This window comes from Miniopterus schreibersii (assembly GCF_964146895.1).
Source record: "Miniopterus schreibersii genome assembly, chromosome: 10".
NCBI classification, from domain to species: domain Eukaryota; kingdom Metazoa; phylum Chordata; class Mammalia; order Chiroptera; family Miniopteridae; genus Miniopterus; species Miniopterus schreibersii.
Window position 1 is genome coordinate 53,739,339 of NC_138110.1, and position 21,659 is coordinate 53,760,997.

The 21,659-nt window shown below is 40.6% G+C and overlaps 1 protein-coding gene across 1 annotated transcript; it reads right to left on the reverse strand.

The window, feature by feature from the left end:
* Positions 1 to 263: 263 nt before the first annotated feature.
* On the reverse strand, positions 264 to 21,363 carry IFT52 (intraflagellar transport 52). Its single transcript, XM_081148281.1, has 14 exons — positions 21,251 to 21,363; positions 18,478 to 18,602; positions 17,774 to 17,861; positions 15,835 to 15,964; positions 15,467 to 15,542; positions 14,291 to 14,362; positions 12,748 to 12,874; positions 11,569 to 11,655; positions 10,092 to 10,160; positions 5,623 to 5,777; positions 4,681 to 4,768; positions 3,566 to 3,674; positions 1,265 to 1,410; positions 264 to 526 (listed from the first exon to the last, which is right to left on the reverse strand). The coding sequence occupies exons 1-14, from the start codon at positions 21,269 to 21,271 to the stop codon at positions 479 to 481; spliced, it is 1,341 nt and encodes a 446-aa protein (XP_081004407.1). The 5' UTR covers positions 21,272 to 21,363; the 3' UTR covers positions 264 to 478.
* Positions 21,364 to 21,659: the final 296 nt, after the last annotated feature.

A 21,659-nucleotide genomic window follows, 5' to 3' on the forward strand; every position in this document is an offset into this window, starting at 1 on the left:
CTTAGTTGGTTGAGAGTCATCCTGTGCACTGAAAGGTCACCAGTTCGATTCCCGGTCAGGGCACATGCCCAGGTTGCTGGCTTGATCCCTGGTCAGGGTGCCTGCAGGAGGCAGCTGATGGACATTTCTCTCCCACACTGCTGATTCTCTCTCTCCCTTTCTTAAAAAAAAAAAAAAATCAATAAAAAAAAGACAGAATCAAATCCAGGCCTGGAGCTGAAAGAAAAGCCTTCAGTGAAAGACTGTTTCATAAATCATAAAAGTACAGATTCAATCAGATTTAATTTAAAAAATGGAATGTATCTTACATAAGCATCTTCTAAGTTAAAAATGTTATACCTATCTGGGTACTACAGAAGATGCACAAACCTTCCAGAGCTCATAGAAGGAGTAGATAGACAGTTTTGATACAGGCGTTAAGGAACAACTGAAAAAGTTTACAAATCGAAAGGCAGAAAATGCTTCAAGAAGCACGTCCTCAGAAATTGTCCTGGAATGCAGTTTCACTTGTATCAATGTCATGTTCCTGGGTGAGAGAATAAGACATATATTTTAGTATTTCAATGCAAAGTCTAAAATGTGATCTTCAGTGTTCTTTGATTAGAGATTCTGAAACATCATTAATTGGGACACATAGGTAATCTCTGGCTGTAAGCCCAAGTGTCAAGTTTTCACTACCAGGACAGGGCTTTTGACCACTGCTTATCATCCACCATGATGAGTTGTTGGTCCTTAGTCCGGAGAAAGGTGGTTTCTAACATGAAGTGCTGCTCTATCCTTTGCTCAGTTCTCTCTAGCCACACTGGCATCATTGTTCCTCACACTTGCCAGGCAAAGACCAGCCTTAGGGACTTGGCACAGGTCTTCCCTCTGCCTGGGACACTCATCCCCCAGCTTTCTGTGTGGCTAAATTCTTCAACACTTTCATGTCTTTGTGCCAGTATTAGTGTTGTAGTGAGGCCTACCCCAACCACCCTATGTAATACTGCCATGTTCAGCACACTAATCCCCTTACCCTGCTCTGCTTTCTTTTTTATACCACAGCACTTATCTAGCATACTATGTGATTTACTTATATATTATAGTTATTGTTTACTATCTCCTTCAGCTAGAATATAAGTTCTATAAGTGCAGGGGTTGTTATGTTCACTTAGTAGTTACTTAATAAATACTTGCAGAATGAATGAATGGCATAAAACTCAGTTTATGGATGATACCGTCACTCGAAGGGCTCCCACACAAGTAGGCCTTCAAGACTCTGTACCTGGTTCAATTTCTTGAACTCCACCACTTGGAAGAAGATGTGCTCAAGAATATGTTTGGCATCTTGTTGGTCCTTTGGTAGTTTATTGGTTACTCCAAGAATGTCACCACACTTCCTGACATAGAATTCCAGGTCTTCTTCAGTACCTAAGCACAGTTGGGACAGTTAGAGTAACCCTTACCTTCTGCCCTTTCCCAAGTACAAACTTATTGTGATTTAAGTACCCCTTGTCAGATTCCTGCAACTCTCAAGATCATTCACCTCCTCCTTGGGTAATGTCACCACAGGACACACTGTCATGGTCTCTGACGTGTTGCTTTTATAAATTAGGACAAAAGTGTGACACTCTGAATTAGAATAAAGCTGGACTGGCCCTGGCTCTCCTATTCCCAGATCCAGCATTCCTACATTACAAAGAACAGCAACCAGTAGGAAGTCAAATTACCATTCTCTGTATGTAGCAAGGACCATTATGAGAAGGGCACATGGGTATTTTAAATAGCATTTATTATAGCAATATTATAAAAAGAAATTAAAGAAAAAATCATCCATCATTCCATCAACAGCGTATCTCTGTGAAGCCATCCCCAGCAGCCCCATATTCATGATGGACAGCCATTACTGCCCTTCTTACACTGTAATTTCTTTTCCCCCCCTGACTTGCCTTTTTAAATGTTATGACTGAAATGTAATTTTTTAAATTAAAATACTCAAACCATATAGCTCTCGTACTACCTCTGTCCCCACCAATACTATCTAGGGTAATTACTGCCACATTATGCCTATATATTTACATATGTAAAAATGGGATCAAACTATAATAGTTCTGTCAGTTGCCGTCATCATTTAACCATGTACATTTGGACATTCCATGTCAAAACTTACATCTTTCTCTTAACAGATGTATAATATTCTACTTTATTTTGTATTTTTTAACCAATCCCCCTACTGATGGACCGTTAGACTGTTGCCAGTTTTTTGAATGCTGTATCTTTTTTGTTTTGCATTTCAAGGATTTCTGTAGGATAAATTGCTAGAATTGGAAATGCTGGGTCACATCATTATTACTGGTCTATTATTACTACTGGAGTAACCACTATGTCTTGCTAATTTTTGATTGCCCAGCACCTACCACAGTGCCTGGCACAGAACAGAGCTGCAGTAAAGGTGTTTTACATGGAACGATTTTCATTTTTGCATACTCCTTTCTGACCTCTGGGGACATACAGGTGTTGTTTACATAGCTGGGATCCAACTGGATGTGCAGTTTTCTATCTTGCATTCTTCATTTAGGATTCTCACTTAAATTCTATCAGTGTCACTCCCTGCCCTTTGTAAACCTCTTTTATAATGATTGCATGTTGTCCCATCTATTGAATGTAGCGCAATTTATTACCATTCCCCTGCTAGTAAACACTGAAGTCGTTCCCAATTGTATTTTATTTTTTTAATATGTCTTTATTAATTTCAGAGAGAGAAAGGGAGAGGGAGAGAGAGAAATATCAATGATGTGAGAGAGTCATTGATTGGCTGCCTCCTGCAAGCCCCCTACTGGGCATGTGCCCTGACCAGGAATCAAACCATGATATGATCTCCTGGAACATAGATTGATGCTCAACTGCTGAGCCATGCCAGCTGGGCTGTATTTTATTTTTTAAGTAAATAATGTAGTCATCTGTATACCTTCATTTATCTCCTTAGATTCCCAGGAGTGGGGTCTCTGTCTCAAAATGGTTAAGTTTATGCCTCTCAGCATATGTGTGCAGGCCCATTTGCTGTGCTGAAGGCAGTGTATGTCAGAGGGAGCATTGGACCAAGAGTCCGGAGTACCACTCCATGCAGCTGTGTGGCCTGGGGCTTCATTTCCTCATCCACATGTAAAGTGAACATGCTTGACTCTCTCTAGGATCCCTTTGAAGGATCCAGTTTGAAGTCTCCATAATTCTTTTGGCCTTGACTGCATTTTCCTATTGAACTGCTCCTATGACTGTGACCTAGATTTGCTGTGGCAGCCAGGCTCAGAATTCATTCTATGGTCACTGGATAGGTCAAAACTAAGGACCTACAGGGATTACAACTGAGACTTTGGCTTCTGCTCAGCACCATGTTCTAACTCACTAAGCTAACTGGCCTAGAGAGAATTAACATCCTTTACCTGAAATAAACAAAAACTATAAATTATACTCCAGTTCATGTTTTGTTCTTCCTAAATAAATGTTAAGCTTTCTCTCATGGCTTATCTCAGAAGTTCACAATTAAGTAAAACTCACAAAAGACAGACAAAAATTTGGCTAAACTTACACTTATTGGTAATCTGTGCAAGCCGTGCCTTCTCAGAGGAGAACGTCTCATCCAGGTCAAACAGCTCCAACGGAGGAGGTGGCAATTCCCTGAAACTGGGAGGGAAAACCTGAAAGAAATAAGGTCTGTCGTGAAAGAGTATATCCAAAGCCAACCTGACAGTGATGAGACGTAAGGGAAACGAGAGGCCAACTCAGCCCTTCCCTGGGATAGACCATCCATCACCTCCTCCTGCCCTCACCCATCAGACTATATCAAGCAAGCTGACTAGCCCATTGTAAACAACCAAGCAGAGCCAGCTCTAACTACACCACTAAAATGACCAAGCTGACGTACCAGCCCCCACTGACTCCTGCAAGAACACAAAGCTTAAGGCTTATTAGGCTTATCTGGGTGAACATTTGATTTGTACAACTTATTTCTCATTTAATTGTGAGCTCTTTAGGGACAAAAACTGGGGAAGCAGATGTAAATTAGTGCAGAAAGTGCTAAACTTAGAGCCAAAATTCACAGGTATGAACCAGTGGTGTGCTGATAAATGTTTATCAGCTCTCAAAACAAAAGGCCTGATCTACAGCATTTGTGACTTTCTGTGATGTAAATACTTCCACATGGCCAATTTCAAGCTACCAAGATGAAGCCAAATGGCTCAGAGTATTCCAGAATGTGATGGAATAAGTCAATTATGAAGACAAGTTGAGTAAATGCTGGACTAGAATGTTGGAAAATCACTTATATACACATGACTATGAGCTGGGCTGTTAAAACTGTGTTGTGAATCTCAGTGCCTGTTGCCTAGAAAGCCGCAGCACAACACTTTTCCTCCTGTTTACCTAGAAATTCTCACATACGCCCTCCAACCCCATAAGATGGGAAATGTTTATCACCAAAAAACATCCATAGCCTTGATTTTGCAGTTGGGAACTACACCAAATGAAAGTCCCTGTAAAATGCTAGTAGGTTTGGTTTCTGTGCATGGTTAGAGCCAGAGAAATGAGCCTCCATGAGGAATGGCACAAATGGCATATGGAAGGATCCACAGGAGAGGCCCAGCTGGCAAGGGAAGGCCATATAGCGGGGTTCTGCAGTGGGATCCCCCAGGCACACCTACTCACCGCCGGCTGAAGGGCAGGCAGCGGCGTCTCAAACTGAGGTTGGATGAGCTGGAGAGGTTCATGTTTCACATTGAGCTGTTCATAAGCCCTGTGTTAATATAAGACAGAAACACAGGGATCAAGATGAGAGACACTGTGCAAAGAACATCTAACTGATCACACTGCTCTTCTCCACCAAATCAGGCGGTTCAGCACTTCTGCAGAAAAAAACACAAAGTGTGTTCTTAAACGTAATGTAATAATCCTTCCGTGAATCCTCTCTACTACATCACAGAGTATGATTTCATTGAGAACTGAAAGGGAAAGTTCAAGGTTCATATCAGGCTTCTCCTAAATAGGCTTTTTATTGTTACCCAATGAACACTGATTCTTTTAACTCACTGTTTCCGTATTTGTTCTTATCATCAAGAAACGAGTCAAATCTGAAGTCTGCTTCTGGTAACTGAGCAGATCTACATGACATCCAAATCTGTGTGCTGATTCACTCAACAAATATTTACTGAATGTGTACTATGTAGCAGGTAATTTTAGTCACCAGGAGAATAGCAACAGTGAAAAAAAAGAGATCAAGGACCCTGGCCGGTGTGGCTCACTTGGTTGAGCATTGTCCTGTGCACCAGATCACCACTTTGATTCCTGGTCAAGGCACATGCCCAGGTTTTGGGTTCAGTCCCTGGGAGGCAACTGATTGATGTTCTCTCACATCCATGTTTTTCTTTCTCTCTTTCTCTCTCTCTCTCACTCCCACCCTCTCTCCCTCTCCCTTCCTCTCTCTCCAGAGGGTGAAGTCCTGCAGTACTTTCAAACTGTCCCAGGCAGAGGTAAGAGCAAGGACAACAGGAAGAAGGGTGCTAGGCATTTTCACAGAGCAGCATGGTCATGTTTTCAAACCAAACACTCAGAATGGAGTGCAGTGCAGCTCAGAGAGCCACAGGTACTGACTTGATGACCTTGGAGAGGGAGGTGACATCCAGCTGGTAAATGGACAGGTCAAAGAGGGTGGTGAAGTCCCTCGGGTTCTCATCGCCCTCCTGGAGACACACTCGAAGCCGCTCTGACAGAGTGGCTGTGTCGGGCAGCATCATGTAGTCGGAAATCTGAAAGCCACAAGAGAGTTCCTTTCAGCAGGGTAGAAACAAGAATTTAATCTGTCAAGTCTCCAATGTCTCAGGTCTAAATCTTCAATATTTATAATCTCTTGCCAAGAGATTTCACTATTCACGATCACTGACAACCACCTTAAATAAGCCACTTTATGTGGAACAAGAAACAAATCACTTGGCTCAATCCTAATGCTGGCTAAATCCAACTTTCCAATTACTCATGCTGGTATTCATTCACAACACTGGACACAGCTAGAGAAACACACCACTATGCTGACTGGTCTGCTGTTAATTTTACAATTGCTGACCTTGAGTGCTCAGCAATCAATAATATTCCCCTAGTCCATCACTTTCCCATTCTCCTACACTTTCCTTTTGTCACTCCAACCATCTAAAGCAATTTTTTCTTTCCTAATTTTAGCTAATGACCTTATTTTCTATTTCAGTGAGAAAACCGGCAATCACAAAAGAAAGTCCACACGCTTCCACTACATCTACTCACCTACCAGCATCTGGGCCGTACACTCTGCTTTCTCTCCTGTTTCTTTCCCCTATGATCCCAGTACAGATAACGCCTCCTTGTGGACACCAGACCCAGCCCTTCTCACCCCTAGCCAAGGACATGCTTAATGATGACACACGAAGTGTGTTGGTAACAGTAAAAGACCAGGAAATCTTAAATGTCCATCAATAGGAGATTGGCTAAATATACTACAAACAATGGAAAACACAGTCTTAAAAAAACAGAAAACAAAATCTCTTTATGAGTGAGTAAATACAGAAACATCTCCAAGACATATTGGTAATTTTATTTATTTATTGCTTCTTTTTTTTTAATCCTCACCTGAGGATATTTTTTCCATTGCTTTTCAGAGAGAGTGGGGGGGGGGGGAGAGAGAAAGAGAGAGAGAGAGAAACAAACATCGTTGTGAAAGAGACCCATCAACTGGTTGCCTCCTGCACCACGCGCCCTGACTAGGGCCAGGGATCGAGCCCTTGGCTGGAACTGAACCCAGGACCTTTCAGTCCATGGGCCAATGCTCTAACCACTGAGCAAAACCGGCTAGAGCCATATTGGTAATTTTAAAAAGTAAGGTGCTGGACAGTGTATACACACATATGAGAAACTGCTAAGGTTGCTGTCACTGGGGAGGGGAACAAAGCAAAGAAGACTATTGTATATGCTTTTGAATTCCAAACTATGTGAATGCATTACCTATTCAAACATTAATTTAAATTTAAATAAATGAATGCTAACAACAAGAACTATTCCTAATTGCCCTTTGAGCTGCATTTAGCCTTGATTCTAACAAGGCCAACTTTGTAATAGTTTGAAAATTGGTCCTCTGAAATCACCTGCAACATACTGTCTTACATTCTCTAGGGCCAGCACGTGAGGAGACACACCTAAGCATTACAGAAATAAGACAAGACAAGCAGACTCACTTTTTTACTATATCCTAAGGGTCTAAAACTCCCCCAGTCCTCAACTTTTTTTGTAGATAAGAAACAAGGGAGAAGCATACAAATAACTGCTCTTCCCCATAACACTGGGCTATTTTAGAAGCCTCAACCCTCTAATGCAGGAGTGGGGAACCTTTTTTCTGCCAAGGAACATTTGGATATTTATAACATCATCCACGGGCCATACAAAATTATCAACTTAAAAATTAGCTATGAATAAAGCTCCTAGATTTATTTGAATTTCGAGTCCCACTTGCGGTTGCCTTGGCAGGGCCAGACCAAATGATTTCACAGGCCATATATGGCCAGTGGGCCAGACATTCCCCACCCCTGCTCTAACGTGATGACAGTGGGTTGAAGATGAGAGCGATAGCAATGGCATGACTATGCCAGGACATACACCCAAAACACAGCACAGAGATTAACAATGGGCCCAACAATCCCAAAGGTTCAAAGGCTGATTCTCGTCTCTGCACAGAGGCATGCTACAAACTCCTAGTTCAGAGAACCATGAAGGCCTTAAGTGTCCAGACAGAAACATAAGAGTGCTCCCCAGACCACTGGTTTTCATGACTTCCTAGCAGTTTTTGATGTTAAAACTTGTTATGCAAATTCCTTCAACTCTTTATCGAGCTACCACTTTATTTGATTAAATATTTGAAACTGAGCTACACTGCCTGGGTTTAAAACCCATTTGGAGATCACAAGATTTGATCTGAAATCATAGGAAGTTCAGGTTTTCAGAATGTCTTACTTTACAATGCTACTGGATCCAGCCTTTTACTTTCTGGAGCCTTACAACACAAAGGACAGTTTTCACCAGGCCTCACACCTGGAAGATACATTAATCTGCACAATTTTAGAGGAAGGCTTCATGACACGGTATTCCTCTGGCTTTCTGTGGACACATCCCCTCTGAACCAGCTCAATGTCACACGTGTAAACAACAGAGAAAAGGCACAGGCTCCAGAATCAAGCTGACGTGGGTATTAATAATGGCTTGGCCAGGTACTAAATTCAGCAGGGACCTTAAAAATTTACTTACTTCAGTTTCCTCAGCTAGAAAACAGGAGTGACAGAAACTGAGCAGGAGCAAGGTGGCCACCCAGAACGGGAACAGATACAGCATCTCTCGGTGCTACATCCCTTGACCCACGACACTCTAACTAGGGTTGGCAGCTGCCAACGATCCATCCACTCAGAGTTGGGTCCTGTGAGATCTGAAAAGCGAATTCCTGGCTGTACCCCAATTCTTTTATCTTGGGGGATTACATCACTTTTCAGGAGAGATTTAAGCTATTAGCCATACACTTAATGTTTCCATGTAAGGGAGTAATAGACATGGGGTTCTCCTGTTTCCTAGCCTAAGTTAGCCCCTGGGACACCGTGTCCTCAGCTGAGGGAGGAAGCAATCAGGGGCCCCATTTCTGACTGCCTTCTTGCCCACCTCCTGCTATGCACCCAGGAAATCATTTTCCTGACATTTTAGAGGTTAAAGAACAGAGAAGCAATTATAGAATGAGTGGACTGAATCAGGAGACCTGGCTCCAAACATGCTTGAAATCTGAGCACACTGCAATCTTACAGAATTTTAGTTTCTTCATCTATAAAATGAGTTTAACACCATCTACCTCCCAGGGCTGTTGTGAGGCTTAGATAAGATGATTTATGTGGAAGTATATGATATACAGTAATTACAAAACTTTAAAAAATGTCTTATAGATGCCCTAGCTGCTTTGGCTCAGTGGGTTATAGTGTCAGCCTGCAGACTGAAGGGTCCTGGGTCCAATTCTGGCCAAGGGCACATACCTCGGTTGCAGGCTTGATCCCCGGCCCCAGTTGGGGCTGGTGCTAGAGGCAACCAATAGATGTGTCTCTCTCACATAGATGTTTCTCGATCTCTCTCTCTCTCTGTCTCTCTCCCCTCCCCCTCTCCTTCCACTCTCTCTGAAAAGCAATGGAGAAAATGCCCTCGGGTGAGGGTAAAAATAAACAACTCACCTGTCACACCTTCTAGCTTAACAGGTAAATTTACGCCTGTGGACCTCAGCCTCGCTGTCTCCCTGAGGCACTCAGCACAGCTATTAGTGTCTTTGGGAAACCAGGGTGAGAAAAAGGACAGAAACACCTGCTGAAGGTCCAAGGACTGGAGCTGAAGATTACTGGTTCCCAGGCCAGTGCTGGGTTCACCAGCGGCCCTGAGGCTAGTATTACTATAGTACCTTTAGGATTGTTATTCCCAAAGGCCACAAAATTATAGTTTTAAAACTTCAATTAGAGTGATCTTTGTTTCTTCATGAAAAAATTATTTTATATCCTTTATATTTCTGAAAGAAGTATTTCTCTACAGATACTGACTTTGAATGTTTGGGCCAAGGACCACATTTTAAAATTCCAATTATTCTATACGTATAGAGGCTCCCACACCGATAAATTCTACAATTATAGCTTTTTTTGATTTTTTTTTGGTTAATCTTCACCTGAGGATATTTTTTCCATTGACTTTCAGAGAGAGTGGAAAGGATGGGGGAGGGGGGAGAGAGAGACACATCCACGGGGGCTAGAGATTGAACCTGCAACGCAGGTATGTGCCCTTGACCGGGAATCAAACTCACAGGGGCCAATGCTCTAACCACTCCCGCTGGCCAGGGCTGATTTATTATTTTTTTTACAACACAGCCTTCATCTCCCCAAAATGTATCACTTCTTGCCACCTGCCTTACAGATAAAATAAGAGATATAAAATAAGAGATATAAAATAAGAGATGGAACTGTTAGAAGTGGTGTTGAGAGGTGGATCCTTTTTTCATTTAAAAGTCTTTTTGATGATACACAACCTCCTACCTCTGGGTCCTCAGCATCAATCTGGTTTAGGTGAATGTCTTCTGTTGTAAGCCACTGGAAAACAACATCCTGGATTTTAAAAAAAGAGTCAGAATTAGACACTTGTTTATTTGAGAAAGCCAAAGGCAGGAATAGAGTTCAGTCAATAAAAAAAATTGATAACAGGAAAAAGACTGAACCAGTGATTCAAATGAAGATAGCCACCCTCCTCTTTGTGAAATCACATAAAAATTATCAGAAATTTATCATTTATCTTAGGGCATTCTGTCCTCCAACCACAATCCAGAGTTTATTAAAACATGTTCCCAGTCCTGAAGCAATCCCCGTTTAATGTGCTCAGATGGTCTGAACTTAAAACAGAGAATACATCTAGATCTCCCCAGACTGTATCCAGTGACACTGGAACTTCACATGGATTCCACAGAAACAAGCACTTAATTCATCTCCCAACACAAAGAGTCCTGAAGGCCTCAAGTCTCCAAGGCTGAAGGACTTTAGTTCATTAATAAAAAAGCTCAGTGGGAGCTTCCTCCTCTGGCAAGTGAGTCACTGGAATCATATCAATGGACAGCTTTGGCACACACGGTCTGTCACCCTTTACAGGTCTCCTTCACACTATTCTGACAACCAGTTGTATCTCATTCCCCACCTCAATCAGTGAACAGTCCTATCATAACCCCTCCTAGCCCTGGACAGTACTTCTTAGAAGTTAGAGCACAGGCCTGTGAACTGAAGGGTCTCGGGTTTGATTCTTGGTCAAGGGGACTACCTGGGTTGCAGGTTCAATCCCCAGCCCCAACCGTAGCATGTGCAGGAGGCAACCAATCAATGTGTCTCTCTCACATCAATGTTTCTCTCTCTCCCCCTCCCTCCCTCCCTCCTACTCTCTCTAAACATCAGGGAAAAAATATCCTGGGGGAGGATTAACAAAATAAATTAATAACCCCACCAGACCCTCCCCTTATTCACATCTTCACTACCTTCCTTCAGGTCCTGTCCCTTCTTGCCTGGCTGACTCCACCAGCCTCAGAACTGGCTCCAGGTTGCCTCCTCCTTTCCACTTTCCATACGCCTAACAGAGGGGTCTTTCTAAAACTCAGACCTGACTATGCCCAAGGTGGCTCAACACCCTACAAGAGCTCCCCGGGGCTTTCTGCAGAAAGTTCAAGCTCCTAAACTTTGTACATGAGACCCTGACTGGGCTTGTTCCCAACCACTTCCCCAAGTCGGCTCCCACTCTAAGTTGGCATGTTTAGAAACATTCGCCTTGTCCTTCTGGATTTACTTCTCAGTCTCTCACACTTTCATTGTATTATACAGTCTCAGAGTAGAGACTATCCCTGACCCAACCTGCGTGGCACATAATGGGCTCTGAACAGCTGGTTTTAAATGAATAGATGAATGGGGCATTTTTTGAAATGACTTGAAAATCATACTTACACGTTATTCATTAATGTGATGAAAGGGAAAAGCTTACCATGATTTTGCTGTTTTCTTCTTTATCCAAATATTGGTCACTAAACATGTGACATGAGCCAAGCACTGCCAGCTTCCCACCTTGGTTCTGCAGATGACAAAGCAGCATCAGACACTCAGATCCCAAAATGCACTGCATGCACCCTAGTTTCCAAACACTCATCATCAGAATTGCAAAACATCTTGTCTTATATACAAATAAGTGCCAATTCTCATCAGGATTTCAACAGTCTAGAAATACCAACTATGATAATAACCACATTCCAATCTACTTCTCATTTTAGATACTTCTATATTCTATTTGACTTCAACAAAAACACTGTGAATTGATTCTACAGCATTTTCCCACTGTTGTCTTATAAATGAAGAAGATAACCTTAAAGAAAGAAAAAGATAAATCCAAAGAGAGTTGAAGACGTTTTCAAGTACCAAAAATAGTATTTAGTTAACTAAGATCCAAACAAAAAACTAAGCCATGAGCATGAAAAATTCACAAAAGAAATTTTAAAATGTCAATATTAGTAACTGTAAACAAATCAAAATAAATTATTTTTGCCTATTAGATTAATAAATATGACAAAATGACTAAAAACAGTGTTGGTCAGGTTTCAGTGAGGTTATTTCATTGTTGCTGAAATTATCAACATATCCAACAAAGCAGTCGGAAATACACAAAAACTCTATACACTATTTCATAATCATAATCACAAAAAATTAGAAATAAATCCATTTGCCCTGGCCAGGTAGCCCAGTTGCTCCGAGTGTCGTCCTAATATGTCAAGGTTTTGGGTTCAATCCCCAGTCAGGGCACATACAGGAGGCAACTGATCAATGTTTCTCTCTCACATCAATGTCTCTCTCTCTCTCTTCCTCTCAAAAAAAAAAAAAATCAATAAACATATCCTCAGGTAAGGATTAAAAAAATTTTTCTTTAATTAAAAAAAAGTCATAATACAAGTAGCCTCATGCTATAGTGGCAAGCTTTGGATTTAGAATAAGAGCTAGGTTTAGGCCTTAACTCCATCAATTATCCCCACAAGTAAAACGTAGATCACTGAAATACAGGACTGTTGTGAAGACCAATGAGAAAATATCTAAAATCCCTCTGGAAACAGTAAAGCAGTTTTTACTATTTCAATAATAAAAACAACATACCACTCATATCTAAGAAAGGCTATACCTTGGAGTGGTAGAAAGCCAGAATGGGTCTGTTAAGCGGGAAACAGACAGAACCTGTGGACAGAACAGCCACTGCTGGTTTCATGACACTCAATGTGGCACCAAAAGGATATACAAAGGTGAGAGCCCTGTAAGACATTAAAGAAACATTCCAATTTTTAAAAATAATGAATAAAAACTTTTTGAAGACAATTTCGGTGTTTCTTCAGCAATTCATCATCAAACAAAATTTCCCCTAAGCTTTGGTTAACACAAAAATTGGTATAATTCTTACTACAAGTTTAATAAAGCACTTTTAAGAAATATTAATGTAAATTAGCAATTGACAATCATATGTGCAAATGATTGTAACTGGAAGAACTAAAGTAGTCCCTATGGAGGGGGAAGAAGAGGGAATTCATCTAAAAACTGAACTAGAGCTCCACATGAGCCTGCTCTGTATGATGATGTCACAGAGAGACACATTTTCCTCTCCCTGTCAGACCTGACTGGTGCTCTCTCTAAGAATGAATGTCCATCATTAGAAGAGTATGTTACCAATTGAGTGCTTACATGAAAAAATATGTCTAGCCCCCACTGGACACTTCTACACAGATATGCCTTGGAGTTCCTCCTCTATTCTCCACTGTCCTAACAAAGACTTGGAAGTATCTCAAGTGAATCAGTCTGACTTGGACAGTGGTGTGGGGTGGAGGGGGGAAAGTAGGATGCAGATCCTGGGTTAAGGCCAACCTATGTAGAAGGGGCAGGGTTTTACTGAAAGAAAGCTGGAGCTCTGCAAAGATAAGTACTCTCAGAATGAAGAAAAACGGAAATGTTAAAACCAAAGCATAAAGTGAGAAATTTGGGTGGGTGAGAGGGCATGAGAAGTCTCCTATTAAGTGTTTAATTTCCACCCTGGCCATGTGACTCAGTTGATTGGATCATCGTCCTGTACACCAAGAGGTTGAGGGTTCGATACTAGGTTAGGGCACATACCTCGGTGGTTGTGAGCATTAAATGAGGTAATACATGCCTGTCACATAGCAAGTGCTTGATAAATGTTAGGTGGTATTATTAAAGCAAAATATTATAAATTACCTGTATTTTCTATAATAAGAGATTAGTTAGACAAATTCAGAGAAATCCAATTTTATCTAGTCGTTAAAATTTTTTATATATGAAAAAAAATCTAGAAATCTAAATATACTGATAAGACAGATTATCTTTGGTATAGATTTACAGTAAATTTTCTTTTTTTCTATTTTCTTTTCTTCAGAAGAAAGGTTTTTTTCTTACTTTTTTTTCAAATTCCTTTAGGGTCTGCCTTGATAAAATGCTACATTTTTATACCTGCTTCTGTTTTCTGTTTTTATATTCGATATTATCCTGGATTAGTTTCAGGTGTACAGCATAGGGGTTAGACAATCATACATTTTGAACTGTTCAAATTGGGGTTTTGGTGAGAATTACTTTTGTAAACAAAAGCTCTTCATTTTGAAAAAGAAAACTCTTCAGTTTTGAAAAAGGCATAATCTTCAGGCAGCCTCGGAAAACATACTCACTGGGCATTGTTTCCACTGCTCTCCTCATCAATGATTCCAGGCACGGCTTTCCCTGCAGCTCGGCTAATCTCCCTTGAAGAAAAATATTAAAATCGAGTAAACCAAAAAAATTTAGGAATTTCACACTCTATTTATTAGTAGCATAAATTAGATGCAAGGACTTTGCAGACCTGTTCAAGATACAATTCTTAATAACTAAAGGTATACACCCACCATACACCTACACCAGTTTTGGAAAACTTATAAAAGTTAACTCTGAAGTATAAGGATCAGTTCCTGTTTCTTGAGTCCCTGAGGGAGGGGTCCATATATTAAACCCACATTCTAGTCTAGTATTGTAGACTCTGCATTATCAGAGCCAGCAGAATACCTCGCATGTAGCAAGTTCAAGTGTGGAATGAATCATTTTGAATATAGGGAAAAGCTTCCAGCGGGTACCTGATGCTGTCCCCCTCATGTACTCAATTCCCACTTCCCTAAAGCCCCTAATTTATGTTTTAGGATCCAGTGAATCAGAAAAAACTGGCTTCATCCCAGGCTTCAGGGAATATGACCTAGCTATGCCATCAGGACATTCTATGCCCTCTGCCATAGCAACAAGTCAGGATGTGCATGTGGGCCTAGCCAGCTAAAACAGGGTAAATGTCATGACTGTTCTTGATGGGAACACAGGGACCAAGGCACACTCTCTTTCCCTAGATGGTGTGGCAAGTGGAGCTGAATCTGAGAATGTTAAAACTACTCAGCCCATACACTCAACAGAGCAAACCCAAGAGAACTGCAGAAATCTGGAATTAGAACCCTGAAGACATCATGTATTTTCAGTTAATCCATATCAAAAACCTGCCCTATTTCTGGGCCTTTCATTAGATGAATCAAATAAGTCTCTTTAGTGTTTAATTCCATTTGAGTAGGGTTTTCTGTTGCCTGCAACTGAATGTATTCTAACTGACAAAAGGGGGAATGTGAAGTAAGGTTTCAAAAGATGAGAGGAATATAAATTGATGGTGAGAAGTAATACAGTAAATAAATTATGATACAATAAAATCAAATAAAACAAAAGGAAAAAAGAAAAGAAGGGCCAGTGAAATGAATGTGTGAGAAGAGATTAGGGAAGATTCATGTAGGAAAGATGAGAGTCACTTATAAAGGCATTTCTGCTTTTAACATGCTTACCTATTCAACACTCCATTGGAAACTAAAGCTTCTTTAGGATGGAAATACTTATAATATACATTTCTAACCACAGCATCTTTAAGGCAAAAAGAGAGGAAGGCACATTTTAGATTAGAAATAAGTTTGATACTATAGTCACTTAAAACTTTGACCTGAAAGGAACCCTGAAACTCTGTTCCAATCCTTTTCACTTTATAAACAGAAGCAGCCCAGGCCCAGAAGGTTCAGACTGCTAGCAAGACCAAAATGCTGGACCAGGTACCCTCACAGCCCAGAGATTTTTCCATTGTACTATTAGGCCCAGAGGACTAAAATATGAATAATAAATAGGAATTTAATGCCTCTATTAAATTAATAATAATAATTACCATTATTAACCATGATTCCATATTCTTCTAGGAGAAAGTTAATATTGGTGTCATATCTGGATTCCCCACCCTCTCCTAGCATCACAAGGATATCTCCACCGCCGTCAAGGTATTTCTTCAGGACCTCAAACTACGCAAAGGAAAAAAACAATCTATGAATATACCCCAAATACTCAAACTAAATTGACATTTTCCAAGTTGACAGCAAACTAAAAGTGGAAAACTATTAGCTAACGGAAGCTCACTGGTCTCCTTCATTCAGCAGCATCCCTGGTGTCTACTTACTAGATGCCAATTGCACCTACCCTCTCCTGACAACCAAAAATGTCTCCAGACATTGCCAAATATCCCCAGGCATTGGTCGCTGACCCTCTCTGTGGATGCTCTCACTTTCCTGAGGCTGCTTGTTGGCAAAGACCTGGTCACTTCTCTCTGTCTTTCCTAGATGGAGAAGGGAGGCGGTGGGGGAGAAACTATATTGGAGTTAGGCCAAAGCCCAACAAGTAATAAAGTATTCCTTTGCAGGCCACTACTAGCTGTGCAAACATCTCCCTCAGGGTCTCACGGGGTAGGGTAGCTGGTCACCTCCATAATCCCAATGGTAATTCCTATTCCTCTCAATTCGCCTGATCAAGCAGTTACGAATCTGTGCCCTTCCCAGGTGAGGTGGCCTTGCAATCAGGCTGAGAAAAAAAAGACAACAGAAATGCTCCCCTGTGGACCTCCTCTCATGGCCCCACCCAGTATAAGAACAGGAGACCCTGGACTGCCTTAGCCTAAGAACAACACTGGCCCCACCCTGCCTTCACCTCCCTACTCCCCACAGCCCTCCCTGTGCACCAAGACACTTCTCCAAGTCTCTGTGAGAAAGGCTCTTGCTGTGGTGTGGGGTTTTTTGGGTTTTTTTTAATTGTGGTAAAGTACATATAACATAACATTTATCATCTTAACTATTTTAAGTGTACAGTTCAGCAGTATTAAGTATATTCAAACCGTTGTGCATCCAATCTACAGAACTCTTCATCTCACAAAACTAAAACTCTATATCCATTAAACAATTCCACATTTCCCTCCCCACCCTACCTCCACCCCTGACAACTACCATTCTAATTTTCTTTCTATGGATTTGACTACTCTAGATACATCATATAAATGGAAACAGACAGTATTTGTCATTTTGTGACTGGCTTATTTCACTCAGCATAACGTCCTCAATATTTATTCACATTGTAGCATTTATCAGATTTGCCTTCCTTTTTAAGGCTGAATAATAAATCATTGTGTGTATATACCATATTTTGTTTATCCATTCATCTCCTGGTAGACATGGGTTGCTTCTGCCTTTTGGCTACTGTGAGTAATATAAACATGGGTGTAAAAGTAACTAACTCTTTGAGATCCTGCTTTTAATTCTTTTGGATATACGTATATCCAGAAGTACAATTGCTGGATCATATGATAAGTCTATTTTTAATTTTGAGGAACCAGCATACTTTTTTCCACACTGTTTGAGGCTGCACCATTTTACATTTTCACCAACAGTGCACAAGGGTTCCAATTTCTCTATATCTTTGCCAACACTTGTTATTTGTATTCTGGGTTTTACAGTTATCATTCTTTGTCTATTACATGAAATAAAATAAAAAACAGCTTAATTTAAAATGGAATTTTCCTATTTTCAAAGCAAAAATATGGCAAAGAAGTATGGCTAGTATTTAATTAGTCTGGCACTTTGTGTGCATTATCTCATTTAATCATCACAACAACTCAGTGATTAAGAGAGATGAAGTCAGTACCTGAAGGCAACACAGTAAGTGGTAAATAAGAATTTAAACCAGGATTTCAGAGCACCTGCTCCTAACCATCTCATTATATTTCTTCTTTATGAAAATATATGTATATGAATATATATGTGTGTTTTTTAATGGATATTTCTTACCTCAGCTGCAGTAAACTTTTCCCTTGGCCCAGCTGTAATCCACAGTTTCACCCCAATTAACTTCTCAGATGTAATTTCATCTTTTAAGCTACAAATATGATTTTAAAAGCAAATGTTAGATCCATAATTAAACCAATTTATGAGTCATTTTAGCCTCTAGACTATATGGAACCAGAGGCCACAAAGGCCCAGAGATGAAGGGATTTAGCCTCTCTCCCAAAGTAAGAATCTCTTCTATAAGCTCGAACCAGAGTCATTGGCCTCTGCTCAAATACTTCCTATAAGCCAATTTAAACTATGCTAGAGCATAAAGAAATCTTCCAACTACTAATGCAATCAGCTCTACCATTAGCTTGTATCCTTACCCATTAAGAAAAACTACACACCTACAAAAACAGAAATATTCTCACTTTTCCTTTCTCTAAACTGAAGTGTTAACCCAAGTTAAAATATGGAGAAAGCCTCTAACCTCTTAAAAAGTTGTATAATTAGAATACTTTGTATGTGTGTGATTTGGGGACAACTTAATAATATGCTAATTGCCAATTTTCAAAAAAGATGCTTTAATAATTTATTTAGTTCTGAATGATCCTTAAATTGAGTTCCTCCCACCTAAACAATCTGGCTTACAAAAGGAAATAAAGACTTTCAGTTTTAGCAGCAGGCTATTATTATCTGGAAGGGAAAATAATCCACAGGGTTACCTCTGAATCTTCCAATTGCTCCGAAGTCTCTTCTGCATGGATTTATAGCCATTGTTGGTGGTAAATACTTCCTTTTTGTATGCATTGAAAAGAATGGTGCTCCGAAGCTCTTTCTCCATGGTTACCTATGGAAAAAAGAAAGGATCATCAGAAAAAGAACCCTGCCTAGGTGGGAGGAGCTCAATTTAAAGATCATTCAGAAAGGAAAACAATAAACAATATCCCAAAAGAAAGACCCGAAAAGGAAAAAATAGTCTACTTCTAATTTAATGAAAAAGGGTATAAAGCTGCAACCTACCTATGAAATCTCTGCAATTCTCAAAGGTTGAGAGTGAAATGCATAATCATAGCTGCAGAAACCTAAGGCCAACCCTGGTGACCTCCTGTCTCTTGCCCTGGCCTTCCCACCAGCCTACTTCCTTGGCCCTGCCCTGCCCTCATCCTACCCCTGTGGGAGACCATGATTCCTTACTGCTCACTACTGTTAACTACAAGGTATAGTCTTCTAGATTTTTTTTATACATACGTTAACTTATAGTTTTATTAATGAAATAGAATCTTATCATATGCACTATTTTATAACACACTTCTTTCACTTAACCCTGTATTTTCCACATCTTTCCATGTTGGTACATAGGGATCCTTTTTTAAAACACAGTATTCTATTTTATGGATGTACCATAATTAATTTAACTAGTTATATACAGATTGACTTTTTTTTTTTCTTCAAAACTTTTGCTAGTAAAACAATGTTACAAATAACAATCAGGAGGCAGCCTCTAGATGTTTCTCTCTCCCTTTCACTTCCTCTAAAATCAACAAAAACATTTTTTTTAACCAATCATCCTTGAACATGATGCTTTTGTGCACTTTCTGTATTTGTAGAATAAATTCCTACCTGTTGAATGGCTAAGTAAATTATTTCCAAGTTGCCCTCCAAAAAATTGTAATTTTTACTTCCACTAATACTAATGCAATCCTATTTCTAATCCTTTTAATCTTTTCTAGTAAGATAGACCCCCCCATTATTGTTTTAATTAGCACTTTAAAATTAGTGAGATGGCCGTCTTTCACTGTTGATATAGGCCACTTGTATTTCTTCTGATTTTCCTGATTATGTACTCTCCTTATTTTTCTATTGGGTTTAATATTTTTCTAACTAATCATTACACAAATACTTTCACAAATTTGTCTTTAGACTTAACTTATGGGAGCTTTTGGGTTTGGTTTGGTGAAATTTTGCAGGCCAAACAGAGGGTTTTAAATTTTAGAGTCAAGCCCGGCCGGGCGTGGCTCAGCGGTTGAGCGTCGACCTAGGATCCAGGCGATCCGGGTTCGATTCCTGGTCAGGGCACATGCCCGGGTTGTGGGCTGCAGCCGATCAATGACTCTCTCATCACTGATGTCTCTATCTCTCTATCCCTCTCCTTTCCTCTCTCTGAAATCAATAAAGATATATTTTAAAAATAAATAAATAATAAATAAATAAATAAATAAATAAATTTTAGAGTCAAAAGTATTCATCTTTTCCTTTTTTGCTTCTGGATTGCATGACCTATTTAGAAGAACTTTTGCCATGCTAAGATTATGACTACACCTAACAATGCTTTCTTCCTGTACTTTCATATCATTTTTAAAAATTTAAATGTTGAGGCCCTGGCCGGGTAGCTCAGTTGATTAAGGTATCTTCCCTATATGCCAAGATTGTGGGTTCGATCTCCGGTCAGGGCACATACAAGACGGTACCAATAAATGCATAACTAAGTGGAACAACAAATCAATGTTTCTCTCTCTCTCAAATCAATAAATAAAAAAATTAAATTAAATTAAAATTTTGGTCCATTTGGAATTTAGTTAGCAGAAAATAGTTTTTTTTACTAGAAAGCTGCCCGACACCAATCCAACTTCTCAATGCTGATTTAAAACATCACCTTGACTATATGTCACTATAAATATCTGAATCTTATCCTGAATTCTATATATTCTATCTGCCTGTAAGTTCCTGCTCAGTTCCATACTATTACTATAGCTTTATAATATGTTATTATTTCTGGCGGTACTGGAGAGCTAATCCCCTTACTTTTTGTTGTTTTTGTTGGTTTTTACACACACACACACACCCTCACTACTCTTAATTTTTAGATTTTTCTGGCTAGTCTCATATTTATTTTTGCAGTTTAACTTTAAAATCATTTTTTCAGGTTACAAAAAAAACCCCCATGAAACCACCACAGCTATCTTCTCACGTTTCATTCCATCCCTGTGCATGCTTGCTTTCTGTGTGTATACACAATATCGTATTCTGCTTTCTCCAGTCTCCTACAGGAAAAGTCTTCATGATTAGGTGGGTGGTTGCATGATCCATTGCATGGCTATGTCATAATGACCTGAACCACTGCCCTCATTGGCATCTTTCAATTCCGTGCCATCATAGAGACTACTGGAATGTACATATTTCTGCTTTTGCCATCATTTTTGCCGCGGGACAGATTCCTAAGAGCGGGATTCCTAGGAAAAGGGAATGAAGCTAATATGTTACTGGTCCTTGGCCAACGCTCTTTCGTACTCAGCCGGACCACTGAAAATCCGCGGGGCAGGGAGCGACGGAGACTCGGACCCGGTCCGCGGTCGGGTATTCAGGCCTATGCCCGGGCCCACTTAACGTTACCCCAGAGGACCTCTGTTTTCCATAAGACTGGCCCAGAGCGCCCGAAGACAGTTCGGCGAAGCCCTCGCCAGCGCCAGGCCGCCCCAACGCCCCGGCTCTTCTTACCTGAGGCCCGGTGACCACCATCTTCACCTGACGCCGCCCAGCATCCCGCCGCCAGGTATCCAAGGCCGCTTAGCAACGGCGGAGGCCCGACGGCGCGCTGGGAAGGCGTGACCTGGGCGTGGCCCGGGGCGTGGACGTGCTTCGGCAGCCATGTGATTACGACGGAACGGATGACGCCAGTTCGTCCAGAGCGCCGGGGGTAGGGGGCGGAGCTAATTTAGGGCTGTACCATTATTTTGGGTGGGGGGTAAATCCAAATAGAACTTGGATTAACTTTAAACCAAAGGTAAACCGACTTAATTGTGTCTTCAGTATCAAGTCTCATTAAAGACTGATAAAAATGGTAGGTCCCAAGGGCCTAAACTTCCCGAGGACCCCGAGGATGGAAAACTGTGAAGACTTCCGGCCG